Source organism: Urocampus carinirostris, chromosome 9 (assembly GCF_059441175.1).
Source record: "Urocampus carinirostris isolate Australia breed hairy pipefish chromosome 9, RoL_Ucar_1.0, whole genome shotgun sequence".
In the NCBI taxonomy this organism is placed as follows: Eukaryota; Metazoa; Chordata; class Actinopteri; order Syngnathiformes; family Syngnathidae; genus Urocampus; species Urocampus carinirostris.
Genome location: NC_142357.1, coordinates 34376738 through 34395515, shown reverse-complemented (window position 1 = coordinate 34395515; position 18778 = coordinate 34376738). Strand labels below are relative to the sequence as shown.

At 39.9% G+C, this 18778-nt stretch overlaps 1 protein-coding gene across 2 annotated transcripts in view; it reads left to right on the top strand.

Annotated features, from left to right (window-relative positions):
* glra4a (glycine receptor, alpha 4a) overlaps positions 1-17422 on the top strand; it is a 91033-nt gene extending 73611 nt beyond the window's left edge. Inside the window, exons 8-10 of one of the 2 annotated variants that reach the window (XM_088343572.1) lie at positions 8220-8369; positions 13712-13822; positions 16667-17422. In XM_088343572.1, coding sequence (XP_088199698.1) covers positions 8220-8369; positions 13712-13822; positions 16667-16960 — 555 coding nt within the window. In that variant the 3' untranslated portion in view covers positions 16961-17422. The remainder of the gene's footprint in view (positions 1-8219; positions 8370-13711; positions 13823-16666) is intronic. The other variant, XM_088343573.1, reaches the window with a different exon arrangement.
* The last annotated feature ends 1356 nt before the right edge of the window (positions 17423-18778 follow it).

The following is an 18778-nucleotide window of genomic DNA, read 5'->3' as shown; positions in this document are numbered from 1 at the left end:
ACACATCACATTGGGTATTTGTGTATTGTATTCTTTTGCTTTATTATTGTTTTGTTCTCCAGCGCAGGGATGCTGCTGGAAGTGTGAATTTCCCTGGGGGGATGAATAAAGTATCTATCTATCTATCTATCTATCTATCTATCTATCTATCTATCTATCTATCTATCTGTCTGTCTGTCTGTCTGTCTGTCTGTCTGTCTGTCTGTCTGTCTGTCTGTCTGTCTGTCTGTCTGTCTGTCTGTGCCAGGACCAGAACGAAAACAGGACCCAATTACGTTACGTTTCTCACAAGTTTTATTAAAGGAAAGAGGAAGGGCTGCGCCCACGATCCGGTGTTCGCTAGCCGCGGGAAGCAAGTCCCTCTCGTACTCTGATTGTGATCTGAACACGGAAGTGGATCTTCCGTAGCGAGCGATGGCGGTGTCAAGGACGGAAAAACCGGTCGGTAGCCGGGACTGGGAGAGCAAGACGTGGTCGGGGTCGGAAACGAGTCGTAAGCCAGAACGGGAGAGTAGATGTCGTCGAGAACAAAAAAGAGGTCGTAAGTCGGAACGGGAGAACAGACGTGGTCAGGATCAAAACGGGTCGTAGCCAAAGACAAACAGGAGCAAAAACGTGACTGGCGGCTGTCTGGGGTCGAAAAAGGCTTGCCTTGAAAAACAGAGGTTCGCAAATGGACTGACAACCGGGGATTGACAGGACCGGCTTCAAATATTTTAGGCGACTTCGTTCTTCAAATCCCCTCCTCGTCTCTTATTTTCAACATGCGAAGGGTTTTGAGTTTTTCCTTGCCTGCATGTTGGTTTAAGATCAGGGGATGGTGTCATTGTAACCTGTGCAGTCCTTTGAGACATTTTTTGATCAAAGGCGTCACAAATAACATGGGACTTGACTCGACAATTTCACAATCAGAAAGGTTCTATCCAAAGAATGATCCATTAGTTGGTTTCATAGCATGTTGGCCACAGCTTGGAAAAGGCCAAACTAGATGCTCAATGTCAAAAGTTCACGTTTGATAAAGTGAGGATCAGGAAAGGGATTGACCGTCCTCGTCCTTTAAAAATTTCCAAAAGACGCCGAAAAGGGTAGGCACTCGGGAGCGGAGTGGACTATTTTCGTGCTGAAAATGCCACTTTGCATGAATGTAGGACAACGTCGCGGACAAAGAACACGAGAGGATCGAAGACTTAGGTAAGGTGAGGACAAGAACGACACAAAATCATGAGGTCATATTGTGCTTTCCAGTGTTGGGAATAACCGCGTTATAAATAACACTGTAATCGCTCTCCTCCTAATTGTTTACGTCACGTCTTTCGGGATCATGTAACCATTCAAAATAGCGACTATGATACATCTAGTTAGTGATTACGAATATTTTCCAATCAGCACCCACAAAACAGAAGGTAGTTATTTGGTTTCTTCACTATCCTCTTGTTGAGGTTTTGAGTTTTTCCTTGCTCTCATGTCGGTTTTAGATCAGAGGATGGTGTAGTAATAGTCTGTGGTTTGCAATAATCTGTGGTCTGTGCAGCCCTTTGAGACTCTTTGTGATAAAGGGCGTCACAAATAAACATGACTTGACTTGAATAAAGTATTTACCATTAGAGAAAAGGCGAATTGGTGAATGCTGCAACTGACTCTTGTTATTCGCTCTATGAGCCTTCTTTGTAAATGGGAGCTGGCTACCCACCGATCAAGAGCCGCTTTTTTTCTCATGTGATTGGTCAAAATGCTTTTTTTTCAGGCATTCTGTGCTGTTGACTTTGAATTTGTTGATCGTTAAAAAGGTTAGAATTGTTTTGTTTTGTTTTTTGTGTTTTTTTTGTAAATTCATAAATATATTTATTTATGTTTTTGTGTTTTTCATATTTAACGTTTAAGTGTTAATTTTGCTTATTTTTCCCCCCTTTTTTAGTGATTCATAATAATACATAATAAATGGTAATATAAGGATTAACGACCAAAACAAGCTGAAGAGCCATTTGGGAGCCGGAAGAGACAGCTTTTTTTTAGTTAGGAAAGCTGAAAACGCCGGTTCTATTAAGAGTCGGAATTCCCAGCTTCACAACGGACCATTGCATTAGATTTAATTTATTAAACTAACTTTCTATTGTTTACTTCTGATTGTTATTTTATGTTATTGTTTACCGTTTCTTTTTTGCTGCCTTTCTGTTTCTTTTTGAGTGATTCATAATACACAAAATAAATGGTAATATAAGGATCAAACAACCAAAACGAGCTGAAGAGCCATCTGGGAGCTGGAAGAGAAGGCTCTTTTCAGTGAGGCAAGCTGAAAATGCCGGTTCTCTTGAAAGAGTCGGAATTCCCAGCTTAACAAAAGACCATTGGAGCTAGATTGTATCTATTTAACTCACTTTGTATTGTTTACTGCTAATTGTTATTTCTATTGTTTACCGTTGCACTTCGAGTGTAGGATAAATCTGTTGCTGGTGAGAGGCAATCAATATTACAAGCTTCTATAACACAACTACCTGTCTCTTCTTCTCTACTGACAACAACTGACTCGAATACTGCTCAGAAAATTTCAAATTCTTTCACATACAACTTCTTTTCAAAGTACTGGAGATAGTTACTCTCCCTGGTAACTAGTTACTTTTTCTATAGAGTAACCTTTTGAAAGAGGTTGTGAGGAACTAAAACTAATTACTTTAATAAAGTAACGTGTTCGACACTGGTGCTCTCTATCTCTCTCTCTTTCTCTCTTTCTCTTTGTCTCTCTTTCCCTCTCTCTCTCTCTCTCTCTCTCTCTTTCCCCCTCTCTCTCTCTTTCTCTTTCTCTCTCTTTCTCTCTCTCTTTCTCTCTCTTTCTCTTTCTCTCTCTCTATCTTTCTCTCTCTCTCTTTCTCTCTTTCTCTCTCTCTCTCTCTAGTTGTGATCCCGAAAAGCGAACGTATGTTCCGCTCAATCTGCCAGAGCGCCCGATGTGTTTTAGAGTATGAAAGCATAGCGTGTAACCATAGCAACTGTATCCCCGACTCACGGGATAGAACGCCTGACGACTCGAGACGAAGATGCTTAATATGGAATGATGGCCGCGTCCAGGGTTGAGTAGGGTTACTTTAACTTGATTACTTTCAATTACTTTTGGATTACTCCAATACCAAATATGCTAATAAAAGACAAAATAAACTAAATATGAATAAAATTATGACTCACAACACGTGGTAAGCTTTCTCTCCTGGCTTTGATCTCTTTGATCTCCGACAAAACTAACATAAAATGCGACAGAAACAAAATGAAAATCAATCCAAACAGCTTGCCAACATCATTTTTGCCGTTCCATGTATTCCGTTACTCCCCAAGCCTGCACAAAATTTTGTCATTTTATTCATATTTAGTTTCTTTTGTCTTTTATTAGCATATTTGGTATTGGAGTAATCCAAAAGTAATTGAAAGTAATCAAGTTAAAGTAACCCTACTCAACCCTGGCCGCGTTGTAATGCACTGCATGGTGGCATGCATCATTTCTGGTGTCATAGTCAGAACTTAAGGCTACTATAGGCCCGGTTAGAAATAAGATGTTGAAATAAAGATGGGCGCCATGAGGCTGTACTTGCCCGAGACACACCGCAGGAAATGGTGCCCCTATGACCCTGGAGGTTAAAGGATCCGACCAACCAACCAAAAAATTGGAAGTAATTTTTTTTTTCTTGGGTCATAATTTCCACACCCGTAATGTTCATTCCATTCTTGCATTATTTTATTTTTGTTTTTATTGTTTGTTATTGCAACATCCGTTGCAGCCAGGTCATCCTGGAAGGGGGATTACCCCATGTGCGGTCCCTTCTCAAGGATTCTTCATATTCCTCATGTTGAGGATTTTGAGTTTTTCCTTGCCCTCATGTAGGTTTTAGAACAGGGGATGGTATCATAATAGTCTGTGGTCTGTGCAGCCCTTTGAGACTCCGTGTGATTAAGGGCTATACAAATAAACATGACTTGACTATTTTTAATTGGGGCGGCATTAGGTAAAGTGCTCGTCTTGGGATCAAGAGATCGCAGGCTTGATTCCCGGCTCCTCCGTGTTATTTGTCGAAGTGTCCTTGGGCAAGACACTGAATCCCTAATGCCCCCGATAGCAGATAGTTGCCTTGCATGGCTGACGCGGCTATCGGTTAGTTAGTGTTTAAAAGGGAAAAGTGTGAAGCACATTGTAAAGCGCTTTGGGAGGTCTTCATTGACTTGAAAAGCGCTATATAAATGCAGACTATTTACCATTTGCCATTTTTATGTATTTAGTGTATTTGTAGTTATTATTCAAGTATATTATATTAATATTTGCCGATTTTTGTGTATAGTGTGTTTCTAGTTTTTAAATTAAACATTTGTGCAATCGACAGATATATCTATCTCTTTTATCTGTGTTGAATATGTGCAATTTTGTGGTGGGGGAGGGGATTTAAGGTGGCGTGGGGACGGATGCGCTTGGAAGGGGGTCTCGCCCAGGGTGTCATTTAGTGTAAAACCACCACTGGGGGGAAGAAATGGACAAAGAGGATCTTCCGTAGCGGCGATGGCGGTGTCAGGAACGGAAAAACAGGTCAATAGCCGGGACAGGAGAGCGAAAACGTGGTCGGGGTCAGAAACGGGTCGTAAGCCGGGACGGGAGAGCAGACGTGGTCGGGATCAAAACGGGTCGTAGCCGGAGACAAACGGGAGCAAAGACGGGACAGGCGAGAATCAGGGTCAAAAAAGGCTTGCCTTGCATCAACAGAGGTTTGCAGACGGACTGACCACAGGGGATTGACAGGACTGGGTTTAACTAGGGACAGGGAGCCAATCAGAGCCCGCAGCGATGGGTGCCAAATGAGCGGGCACAGCTAAGTCACATCAGTAATCATGACACTCATGGTCAACCGCTTTAAAGCACTTTGAGTATTCGTTCTCGCATCCTGGCAGATGGCGTCCAAAAACAGGCCCTAGGCTGTAATCAGGGTTTGTGACCACAAACACAACCGAGACACCTCCGAATGCACTACGTTCATTACATCTTAATCACTGCTTGAAGTCTAACCCACACGCTTTGATTTTGAAAGGTTTTGTCTTCAAGGGTTACACTTGATGACTAAATTGAAGAATCCATTGTTTTGGGTTTTTATGGAAATATGAGCAGTGTTTTCCTGAATGTTTTTTTCCACATTAAAATGATGCATTGAATACAAATGTTGCTTTAATAAAGATGAGGGCAAGCGTTTACAAACTCTCTAGAACCGGGGTGTCAAACTCGTTTCAGCTGTGAGGCCATATGCTAGAAAAAAAAATCTCACGGGGGCCAGGTTAAAGAGAATGAAAGACAAATCAAAAGAGAGAGATAAACAGGGAGACAGAGTAGAAGAAAAAGAGAAGGTAAAAGAGACAGAAAAGGGGTGAGAGAGAGAAATATAAATACTACAATAGAGAGAAATGGGAAAAAAGAGAGAAAGAAAGAAAGAGACCAAAAATGAAAGAACAAATTGGAGAAAGTGAGAGAGGGTTAGAAAAAAGAAGAAATGTAGAAAGAGAGAAAAAAGAGTGAAAGAGAGCCCAATAGAAAGAAGAGGGAAAAAGAAGAAAGAAAAGGGAGAATAAAAGGATGAAAAGAAATAAATAAAGCAAGAGAAAGATAAAAAAGAGATAAAAAAAAGAGTGAGCATGAGAACGAGAAAGAAAATGGGTGAGAGAAAGAGAGAACGTTAGAAAAAAATAATAAAAGAGCAAAAGATAAAGAAAAAAAGTGAAACGAGAGAAAAATAAATAAAGAAGAGAGAACGATAGAGAGGGTTAGAACAAAAGAGAAAAAAGGAGAGAGAGAAAGAGAGTGTTAGAGAGAGGGAGAGAAAGAGTGGGAGAGAAAAAATAGGGGCATGCAAGAGAGAGGGAGAAAGAGAGAGAGAAATTGAGAGTGAGAGGGAGACAGAGACAGAGAGAGATATTACTACAGTTGCTTTGCAAGCGGTGCCTGGTTTGTGTGACATCAAATACACATATTGTATTTAACACTGCAGTTCATTTTTCTCTTGCACTTCTCTCAGGGTTGTCTTGTAGGTCGAATAAAACCCTAGGCGGGCCTGATCCCACCTGCGGGCTTCCCGTTTGACACCTGTTCCCTAGAAGGTTATACAGTTGAGCCCCGGGCTATGAAATTAATCGGTTCGGAGTTGCGCGTTCAGTTATATTAAACCAGGTGTTCTGCCGAAACGTCCTACCCTCTCGAGACGTCCTACCCGGAGGCTGACTTGACAGCAGCAATTTTGCTTTCTTTATTATCAGGTAAAACCAGCAGGACTGATACTGAAAATTATTACAAACAGAACTTTTACTGACGATATAAAACCAGGGTTGGGTCACATACATACACTGCACCATTAGTCAACAAACACCGAGCTAGAAAGGTGCCAAAGCAAAACACTCCGGGTTTGAAAATTACGTCAGAAATGGAGGTAAGTTCGACCCAAATTTAGAATGTCAATCATTAAGTTGGGCTGGTGGGGCCTCTCTGTCGCGTTTTTTTCCTCCCCTTCGTGGAGGACCTACACAGCATGCACTTACCTTTACTCAAGTCATTCTTTAAATAAAGAAAATCAGTCCAACTCAAAATCACCAAATCCATACAATTTTTCCTCCTCTGTGTTGGGGTAAAAGACGCGCGGGTTCCTCCTTCCACCTCCCTCACGTTGACATTCAGAGCACTTGGCAGAAATCACATTGCGTCATCACCTGCCGCATGAACTCGCAATGCTTTCTTTAAGGTAAACATATTCCTTTGGTCCGCTCCAGTTCTGAGTCAGCTGTTAAACGACGGCCGAGGCAACTAGCTGGGGGCAAAGTAGAAGTACAAAGAGAATTTAAGAGGGACAGGGAGTGCCGCTGCATCGTTGCATGGCCCAAACCGGCAGCTCAGATGGGGAGATCCATGGGAAGGGCGTGGCACGTGTCCAAAGTGGCCGCAGTTGCCCTTGCGATTATCTGCTTTGAAAAAATAAAAAAATCTTCTTCGTGTTGTAAGCCGTAGAGTAAAAAAATATGCAAAATAATAGCAGCTCTTAGTTTGGAATTTACAATACATGTTTAGATATAGAAAAATTAGCTTACTAACTCTAGCTAACCTACTACTACTAACTTACTCTAGTATTCGTTCTCTTGGGTCCTTACCTTGATCTGTCTCGATTTGTCATCTTGGGGGCCACACGATAGAACAAACATTCTGTTGGGGGCCGGACTAGTAGATTAAAGAGAAAGAAAAAGAGAGATAAAGAAATAAGAGAAAGAGGGAGGGAAAAGGGGAGAGGGTGCGACAAAGAAAGAGAAAGGGAGAGAGTGTGAGAAAATAAAAGAGATAAAAAGAGAAGTCGTGAGTGAGGGGGAAAGAAAGGGAGCGGAAGAATAGAAATAGAAAGACAGAAGGAGAGAAAAGAGAAAAGAAAGCGCGAAGGGTAGGAAAAGAGAAAGATAAAAGGAAAAAAGGAAGTTAGAGCAAAATACGTTAAAAAAACACAGAGAGAGAAAGAGACAAAGAGCAACAAAGGAAGAGAAAAAGAGAGACACAGAGTGAAAGAGACAGAGACAGAGTGGGAGAAAAGGGGTGGAAAAGAGGGAGAGAGAGAGAGAAAGAAAAAGAAATACAAGTACAGTGTCTTTGTTCGAGGCACCTTTCTTTGGCAACATCAAGTTGACATATTTCAACCTGCAGCTTGTTTTTCTCTTGCGCTTCTCTTAGTGTTGTCTCGCGGGCCGGATTCAATCCCTTAGGTGGCCTGATCTGGCCCTCGGGCCGCCTGTTTGACACCTGTGTTCTAGATTAAGCTAGATAAAAGGCTGGGTGTAGATTATCCTAGCTCTTTATAACAGACGATATGTTACCTAAGACAGTTATACATCAAATTGACAATGAATAAAGTGTGGTGTTCCACAGGGATCTGTTTTAGGACCAAAGCTTTTTACATTATATAGCAATGACATATGTTCAAATCAATTATTGCTTAAATTGTTAATCATTAATAGTTTTCCGATAATACAAACACACAGTCAATAGCCTCCTGGTTTAACGTGTATATGTACGTAAAAGAGCAACTATAAAATATGGTTGAAAGACTTTGGTTCAGTTTTTCTCAACATTATTGACGCACAGGTGAAGAAGCGAAGAGACGATTTATCGGAATGCACTATGCAAATCACTGTTTCTGGTACCATGAGTTGATACGCGGCCATGTGATCTGCAGGTGTCCTATGTGAAAGCCATCGACATCTGGATGGCGGTGTGTCTTCTCTTCGTGTTCGCCGCCCTACTGGAGTATGCAGCGGTCAACTTTGTCTCCAGGCAGCACAAGGAGTTCATCAGGCTGAGAAAAAAGCAGCGGCAGCAAAGAATCGTGAGTGTTAAATCAAGCCGGCTTTAACGCCGGGGACAAAGAAGGGTGGTAGGGTGGGGTCAAATACAAACTGTATAAGCACGATAACTTTGACTTACACCCCACGTTTTGATCAACGGCAGTATTTTTTTTTTCCTGGAAGGGATGCTGTCGATATGCTTGGACTTGTTGCCTTGGCAACCGGTAACCAGTCGCAGGATATGCATGTTAAAAAAGTCAATTTTAATGTTGGGGACAAATAAAGACAGAAATCCTTAAAAACCTTTTGATAGTTATTCAAAGTATGCTCTTCTGTTTTTAAGTAAATAATAAACTACTGATAACACATACTTAGCTATGTCTGAGTTACAGTGAAGAAACTAAGTATTTGAACACCCTGCTATTTTCTTATTCCTCCCATTAAGAAATCATGGCGGGGTTTGAAATTTTCGGTTTTTCTTTCTTTTTTTTTTTTTTTTTTTTTAGTTTATCTCTCTCACAGTGGACAACCTACGATGAAAATTTCAGACCCCTAGATATTTTATGCAATTTTTCAAGCGAATTTCAACTGAAAGTTCCTTATAAAAACATTCTATGTACAATAATATGATAAAATAACCCTTGCCCCTTCTGTTCCACACCTAACAACTCGGAAAACCAAATAAACAGACATAAACGTTTAAAATAATAAAATAAATTCAATTCAAGTCAAGTTTACTTGTATAGCCCTTAATCACAAAGAGTCTCAAAGGGCTGTACAGACCACAGATTATTGCAAACCACAGACTATTATTACACCATCCCCTGATCTAAAACCTTCATCCATCCGCCACTCCAATTGACCAGCCAAAGTCACGTCACACAATAGTTAAATAAAATGTACTTTTTCCTTCACATGTGTACTTAATTATAACGTTATTTAAATGATTGCTAAATAAAAAATAACAAACAAAATGATCTACTATTGTAGATCATGGAGTATTTTATTTTAGTTTTAGATTTTTTTTTTACTCACATCAGGAAATCAATAATATTCCGTATCGCATAATTGTTCCAATTTTAAGGATTTTGTGTAGTAACATTTTTTCCTTTCTATTAATAAAAACGCACATACTGCAAAATATACACGCTTATAAATTGGAAGAACAATTTTCTAGTTTTAATTTTTAGTGGGTTATTTTCCTTTTTTTTTTTTTTTCCCTCCAGTAAAATACAAAAAAACAATCCTTGAAATAAAAAAAAATGTCAGGTTTGCCAATATCTGATATTTTTGCTCATTTTAATAACGTTTTTTTTTCCTCCACTGTAAAAAATGAGAATTCTTTGTTCCCATTTTAAGTACTATATGTCTAGTTTAACTAGAAATAGGGAAAGTGAAAAGTACAATAAACCAAGAATACTTGAAATATGCAGGAAAATTTCTGAATATGGGGTAATGTATTTTTGCACTGCACACAAAAGGAATTCATATTGGAGTTTTTATTTTGGTTTGGATTGACAAGACATTATTGCATTGTCATTCACTTATTAAGGGATTCATGTGCCTTCTTGATAATCGTAGGCTTCGTTTCCATGGTCAGCATGTTTTTGCTTCTCCCTTTAGCATCACCGCAAACCTCGGGAGCCATAGTGAATAAATACAGTATTTGGGGCATGCAAATAATTCTGTATGGAGGGGCCCCAAAAATTTACCTATTTAAGGGATGCATGTGCCTTCTTTGTATTTCTTGATAATTGTAGGCTTCGCTTCCATGGTTAGCACGTTATTGCTTCTCCCTTTAGCATCACTGCAAGCATCGGGAGCCATAGTGAATGAATACAGTATTTGACGCAGGCAAATCATTTTCTGTTGATGTCTTATAGTGGGGGATAATCTGTAAGGAGGGGCCCCCAAAAGTAATCTTTTTCCACCACATGAAGTAAAAATTTTGTAAGGCAGGAACACTGTATCCCGGTGGTCTACTGTGTTTTCAATTCTTAGAGTCTTGCTTCTATGTGAAAGTCGTCTTTCAAGCCTACTTTTTAAGGCTCAGGATTTATTTGCCTTCTTTGTATCTCTTGAATATGGTAGGCTTCGCTTTCATGGTTAGCATGGTTTTGCTTCTCCCTTTAGCATCACCGCAAGCATCGGGAGCCATAGTGAATAAATACAGTATTTGACGCATGCAAATAATTTTCTGTTGATGTCATATAGTGGGGGAAATTCTGTAAGGAGGGGCCCCCAAAAAATTAATCTTTTTTCACCACAGGATATAAAAATAATGTCAGGCAAGGTCTACTGTCTTTTAAATTGTTAGTTTTGCTTCCAAGCAAAAGTCCTTTTTCAAGCTTACCTATTCGGGTAGAAATTCACGTGCCTTCTTTGTATTTCTAGAATATCGTAGGCTTCGCTTCCATGGTTAGCATGGTTTTGCTTCTCCCTTTAGCATCACCGCAAGCATTGGAAGTAATAGTGAATAAATACAGTATTTGACGCATGCAAATAATTTTCTGTTGATGTCATATAATGGGGAAAATTCTGTAAGGAGGCGCCCCCAAAAACTTCATCTTTTTAAAGGATGCATGTGCCTTATTTGTATTCATTGATAATCGTAGGCTTCGCTTTTATGGTTAGCATGTTTTGCTTCTCCCTTTAGCATCTCTGCAAATCTCAGCAGCAAACACAAAAAAACTCACCATCAAGAAAACAATAAAAATCCTCTATCCTTGTCTGGAAACCTCATTTATTTCCAAGCGTGCGCTTTGATCAGGTTTTATTGACTTTGCGGGCAAACATAATCAAAACCCCGGCGGCGGTTATTACAAGGCGATTCCAGTAACGCGCAACTCGGAAAAGGTACACGTGAGGTGCGTAAAATCAACGTATTTTCTCCGCCGTCCTGCACGGAGTACACAGTAATAAATCATGTGAAAGCATCCCTCGGCACGATAGTTTCTACTCTCGGTCCTAATCTGATTAGGACGGTCTTTCTACGCTTTCGGGGATAAGGGAAACATGCTTTTGAGTGTGTGTATTTACAGACTTGTGATGGAATATTAAATGTTCAAAAGTTTTTACGTCAACCAATTTTCACAGAAGATAAGTAAAAAGATTCCCGAGTTTAACCGCAACTGCGCCTGTTAGTTGGTTTCTTCGTTTTTGGGGTGAAATTTCCAATTGACCCTTCTTTGAATTGGGTGCCGCAAGCTCGAGGGTGCAGCTACTCCGTAGGCCAGAGGGGGCAGTAGCAAATGACAATCACTCCGAGGTGATTTTAGAAAGCAAAAGTGAAACCATGTGAAAGAGTTGACTATTTGAAAATAATGTGAGCATTTTTCTTAGGTGGATGATGACTAATAACTTATTTTTTTTATATTCACTGCCAAAAAAAGTTGGGTATCTGCAGAAAAAATTGCTTATTACAAGAATTAAATGTTTATTATAGTTCTACTTGTTTTTCTAAAGACTTTATAAAAATACTTAAAAAAATACTTAACTATTGGAAGAAAAAATGCTCATACAGAAATTAAATATTTATCATTTTGCTCATTTTTATACTTGTTTTTCTCGAAACTTAATAGAAATATCACTTTATGAATTTGATTTGGCAGATAACATAATTTTGTATTCCATCACTGCCATTTCTAGTCGGTTTATCATTTCATTCATGTTGTCATGAACCGGAACAGGATCAGGACCCAAATGTGTGACGCCTCTCACACAAGCCTTTTATTTTACGGGAAACGGGGAGTCATGCACGTTAGGCAGCAGTCTGGCGTGGAATGACAGGAAGCCAGAGGCCGACGAGATCGATACCAATTGCCCGAGCAGATATCGGACAGATGGGGTCGATACCGGACAGGACGGGACGGACAGGATTGATATCAAAACAGGATATCGAAATTAAACGGGACAAACTAGACAGGAAAGAAAACTGGAGATAATAATGAACAGGGCAAAAATAGACGGGAACGATACCGGACAGGAAACGCAGGCAGAGTCAAAACCCACGGGTTGCGGGGCAGAGGTTCATTGACGGACTGACAAAGGGTGAGTGAGAGCACTGAGCCTAAATAGAAGGGAAGCCAATCTGTCAACGAGCCGCAGCTGGCGCCACACGGGCGGGGCCAATTGGGCGCCATGGCAACCGTGACAGGCATATTTGAACTTTGAGCGAAGTATTTTTAGAATAGTAACGAAAGAATTTCGTGCATTTATTTTATGTGAGAAAAACAGTTACAAAAATGTTGCCATAAAAGAAATAATGTTTAGACTAAGAAACGTGGAGGTGGAGTAGTATTCATTTATTTATTTGTTTTTTTCTTAGGTGGACGATGACTCGAACATTAAATCTATATTTCATCCAATTTAAGAAAATATATATATTTTTAAAAGTGTGATAATAAAAAATGATTAAATAGATTGAATTTGTTTGCAAATGGAGTAAATATTTATCTTGTTTTATTATTATTCATGAAATACCTAAACCTTCTCTTCTGTTATTGCTGACTTAAAAGTCTCTCTTTCTCTCTCTCTCTCTCTCTCTCTCTCTCTCTCTCTCTCTCTCTCTCTCTCTCTCTCTCTCTGTCTCTGTCTCTGTCTCTGTCTCTGTCTCTCTGTCTCGCTCTCTCTCTCTCCTCTTATTTATGTCTTTTTCTTTCTAACAATCTCTCTTTCTTATTCTTTCTTTGTTTTTATTTATATCTTTCACTCTCTCTCCCTTTCTTTCTAACTTTGTTTTTCTTTCTTTATTTCTCTTTCTTTTCCTTTCTATATATTTCTCTGTCTCTCTCCTTTTTTATTTCTCTTTTTTTCTTTTAACACACTCTATTTTTTTCTTTCTCTTTTTCTTTCTAACTCTCTAACTCATTCTTTTTCTATCTCTTTCTTCCTTTGTCTCTCATTTTCTTTCTTTGTAACTCTTTCTTTACTTTCTTTTCATTTCTTTTTCTCTGTCTTTCTCTCCTTTCTTCTTTCCTTTTTCTTTTCTTTCTATTTCTTTATTTTTATTTTTCCCTCTCTCTCCCCATCTTTTTATCTCTTTATTTTTCTTTCTCTCTCTCCTTCTTTCTCTCTCTCTCTCTCTCTCTGCAAATCTGCTTTTTTTATCTCGTCAAGTCATGTTTTGTATTTCCTTTAATCATAAAAAGTCTTAAACGGCTGCACATACGTTTGGTTTGTTCTTTGTTTCTCTTTTCTATTTTATTGTTTCCTTCTTTCCTTTCTTCTTTCTTTCTTTCCTTGCTTCTTACCTTCTTTTTAATGCAACACAGCGAATAGATGTATCCTATAAAACGGTTACAAAAAGGCAGTAAAATATAACGGAAGATGATATTCAAAGTACTCCAACTTAAAGTAACAAATGCAACTGTGTGTCTTGGAGGACCTGTGCTGTCCGAACGGGAGTGTCGAGGCTTTGCGGAACGTGAAGGTGATTCCTGCTAGCGATAGCGCCTGCGGCAATGTGGCTGAGCACTGCAGCGCCTGTATCAGGGTAAAGCTTCAACCCTGTGTGAACCCTAAACCCTCACTAACCTGGACCCTAACAAGAACTTTATGTCGATCCGGCGATCTTCTCTTTCCGACCTTGTGTTGTTTTTGTTAACTTATAAAGTCTGCTTTTCCCCTCACTCTATCCCGTTTTATCGCCTGTTTTTAAAAAGTGTGCTTGTTTCAAAATTTCTAACCAACAGTGCTGTTAAAAAAATTAGCAGTGAATCAGGTTTGAATCGGGTGCGCCCTTTGAACATGCTGTAGGGATTTTTCTAGCTTTGCTTTGGAAAATCGTTACGATTGAAACAAATTATGCTTTACTGCAATCAGTAAACAAATTTGCCTATAGGTGTTGCTTGTGCTCCACCATAAATCATTTTTTTCTGAAGGAAGCTATAATTTCCTACACTGATTTAAAAAAATAACTTACGTCATTACTTTGAGTTCTTTGAGTTCTGATATGAATTGCTAATCCCAAGAAAATGGAATCAATGAACCATGCCGGTTAAAATAGCACACATAATTTATCAACACAGAGAATGATAGAAAAAAAAGGGGGGGCGGGCGCAGATGATTGGAGTTTTCAACTGCTGAAAGCCTGGAAGTTACTAGCACAAAAAAAAAGTTTCCGCAAGTCGGTTTGAGGAAATTCCCTTGTACATAAAAAAACACTTATTCCCAAAAACCAGCAAACATGGAGTTAAATCAGAAGCAGTCACCTTACTTGCATTGCGGAGAGATTTGGTCTCATGCTCCGGATGGTCGGAACGTATGGCCGACGTTCTGAACTGCAGGCCGCAGATCAGGACTGCACGGCTGCGCCAAGCGGCTGACGTGCGATGAGTCAGTCAGGTAGGAGAAAAAGAGCACGAGCTATCAATCACCTACTCTTTTTATATGAATCAGGGAGGCTTGACCTTTTTGGGCTTGAACTCCGATATCTGAGACCACCAGGATCGGATGACGGTGTTTGAAGTTGCTAGACTTGTTAGAAAACCAAAGTAGTTTGAAATTTGCGTAATGTTCTGTACTTAAGAATGTCCCTCCAAGCGACATAATTAGGTACGGTGAGAACTTTATTTTATCAATACATTTCCTTGGATGCATTAATGACATTCAAAACTTCATGTTATCAGATTTCATTATGGTACTAGGTGAATTGGGACGTCCGGGAACAGTCCAATAGTCGTTCCATCCATCCCAAAGTGAGTTATTTGGAACAAAGAATTTGGAAATCATTTTTGTGTTGGGCCTATTTTCTCTACAATGCATATGCATTTTTTTTCTTAAGTTTATTTAACTTGCAAAGACCATCTACCATTTACACTTGATTCCATTGCTATGTACCATCCCTCAAGCATCTTGAGGCAGCATTCCAACTCTTCTGAGCTTTTGTTTATCATGAATTTAATTTTGTTTAGCTACAATAACAAAATGTACTATAAATAAGGTCAAATTTGATTTAGCCTATTTTAACCCTACTTCTAATGATTACAAAATGGTAATAACATAATAATAGCTTAGTAACAACTTAGTGAAAACATGAAATGTTTTGTTAGACATGCATATCAAACGTATATCTTTGTGATAATTTGTAACAAAAAATCGCTCTCAGCTTCAAAAAGAAGGGGAGCCCTGTTTTAGAGAGTGAGGATTCAAGTAGCTGCAGAGGTTGGAGACACAACACAGGAATCAGTACTCTAAACAAGGAGCTTTCAATGTGTTTTCCCATATTTTTGTATATTTTTACGGGGTTTTATATGATTGTCGTTTATTTGAATATGTTAATATAGCTGTGTCCCCATTTGGTGGGTGGACCCAAGTGCAGGGAAGCAATAACAAAGGCATGGCTGCTAATAAAAATGATAGTTATTAATAATAAAACACAGTCGCAAACAAGAGGTCACAAAACAATAACAAAATGTTGAAACAAAAACCAAAGCTGGCATGGAAGTGAAAATTAGAAATGACAATGAAAGCGATACATAATGACCTGACTGCCTCTTCTGTTGGCACAGTCTTTAAATAGCGGTCAGGCGTTGGTAATGAGGAAAAGGTGTGCGGGCTACAATACCCACAAGCCTGGTCGGGCGCTATGAGGCACCACGGTTCTCCAGGCAATAGGCAGACATACTGGAAGACCACCTACACTGTTCATCTGATCAAAAGAGCCGTATTTAAGGACTGTGCCGACAGCAGTGGCTGTGGGCAGGGTTAGTTAGGATTACTTTAACTTGATTACTTTCAATTACTTTTGGATTACTCCAATACCAAATATGCTAATAAAAGACAAAAGAAACTAAATATGAATAAAATTACTAAATTTTGTGCAGGCTTGGGGAGTAACGGAATACATGGAACGGCAAAAATGATGTTGGCAAGCTGTTTGGATTTATTTTCATTTTGTTTCTGTCGCATTTTATGTTAGTTTTGCCGGAGATCAAAGAGATCAAAGCCAGGAGAGAAAGCTTACCACGTGTTGTGAGTCATCATTTTATTCGTGTTTAGTTTCTTTTGTCTTTTATTAGCATATTTGGTATTGGAGTAATCCAAAAGTAATTGAAAGTAATCAAGTTAAAGTAACGCTACCCAACCCTGGCTGTGGGATAGTTGCCATTTTGACGTCCCCTCCTGCATATGATTTTCAACGCCTTGATTCCTGTCTTTGATCAACTATGGACTTCCTGAACTTTGCCAGCTGCAGGTTTTTCCGACTGTTCTTTCTCCTTTTGTCTCTTCCTTCTATGTGTGGAGCGCTTTTTGTTATTTCCCTTTACCCTTATTAAAGTCTGGTCATGAAGCTCACCCTGGGAACATGACATGTCCCGTGTAATTTACCCCACAGGACGAGGAAATGTTGCGGGATAGCCGCGGTTTCTACTTCCGGGGCTACGGCTTGGGCCACTGTCTGCAATCCAAAGACGGCACGGCGGTGGAGGGGCCCACCGTCTTCGGGGGCCCGCCTCCTCCCGTGGCGGCATACACCGGCGAGTACCTCCACAAACGCTTCGTGGACCGGGCCAAGCGCATCGACACCATCTCCCGAGCCGTCTTCCCGTTGAGCTTCCTCATTTTCAACATCTTCTATTGGGTGACTTACAAAGTGCTACGGCACGAGGACATCCACGCTAATTTGTAAAGGGCGTGCGCCTTTTTAGGGAATTTCGCCAGGTTTTGCCTCTACTGCGACGGGGAGCTCCAGCAGTCCTCTTGGAATCGGAAACAGACGCTGCCTTGCTCAAGAGCGGTCAATGGGATAATGGAAACGAGTAAACTCTGGCCTCCGGTCGGATTCCGCCGAGTGAATCGGTGGTGTCGGGTTACGGTGAGCGAGGACGATTCTTTGAATGTTTTCCTAAAATAACAGCGGTGGCTTTTTTTTTTCTACTCTCAGAGTTTAACAGGCAAGCGTGTCTGTAAAGGGTCTTTGATATTTATTCTGTACGTGGTGACGTTAGTTGCTTGTAACGAGATTACGTATAAATATATGGAGAGTGTACGAGAACGTGTTGAAATAAAATAAGCCGTTGAAAAACTTTACACAAAGCACAAATAATTTTTCAGTTGAAGTCTGAATAAAGTTTTTTTCTCTCTCCCAGGATGATTGAGTTCCTTTTAAACCACATTCACGGACATTGAACCTCACACCATTGTACAGACACTGCCCTACTAAGTTGAATTTGTTCGTAAGTTGCTTCAGTGCTATATTTTGTATGTTTAAGGTCCATGTAAGTAACCTGTATTGTTTTGTTCTAAAACATTAACATTTCATAAAATAATATGCTCTATAAAGATAAATAAAGTTGAGTTTAACTTACTTTTGGAAGATGCGCTTCAAGAGGTCCTCCGACGTGGTAAAAAGTAACTGAAAAAAAGCGATCCAACCATTTTCTCAACCGCATCAAGCTTTCTTATTCCACTTTTGTTTCAAAAGAAACGGCTTGCCTCTTCTTTACACTATACATCAACCATATTGAATGGATGCATGTGATAATAAACAATCAAAACGTTCTTCGTGCGCTTGCGATACAGTACAAGTTGTTATGATTACACACGAACCAGGAAGTAGAAGCAGGATTTTTTTTTTTACTTCCGGATGGATGCTGGGTGACCTGTCACAGCACCACGCGGCGGAAAGAAGCACTACAATACTGTCCTGTACTCTGAAAAAGGTGCACACAATACAAAATCTAACTTACTGCTCCCATCATCTGGCTGAGTGGTGATTATTTTGGTGGGTCCAAATTTATTTTATACTGCAATTAACAATACTGGCAGACTACATACAACTAATTTTCTGACTGAGGCCGGGGGCCAGTAAAAAATTGAGCACGGGCCGTAACTGGCCCCCGGGCCGGACTTTGGACATGACAGCCAAACAGAAAAGAAAAGTCAGTATCTCTCGTATGTTCCTCAGAGTCAAGAGATGGTACGCGTTCAATCACAATGACCATGAGCACGTTGGTGACAACATAAGAAGCTTTTAAAAATCCAGCAATTTAGCACGACTGCTTGTGACTTGCCGCCCTTCTCTTTTGTGGGAAATGGACGTAGGCTGTCACAATTTATATCTCGCTTGATGAGTGATGGATTCCAATGTCGCGTTCGCCGAATTACTAACAATCTCCCGAGACCGCGATAACTTAAATAAGATCTGATCTGGGATCTCTGATGGGAGGGTAGCCCGAATGAAAACATAAAAGAAACATTGTTCAAGGTTTAATTTATAAAGGCCTTGATGGCACCTCCTCAAATCGTATATGTAAACAAATATTTATAAAATGGAATTTTCTTTATTGTCATTGATAACAACGTAAGTTACATAGTATTGTGTAGTGCTACCGAAAGAAATGCAACAAATGAAATGATCTGCATTTTATATAGCGCTTTTCAAGTCAGTGACTTCCCAAAGCGCTTTACAATGTGCTCCACATTTCCCAATAGCGGCCTTGCAGCC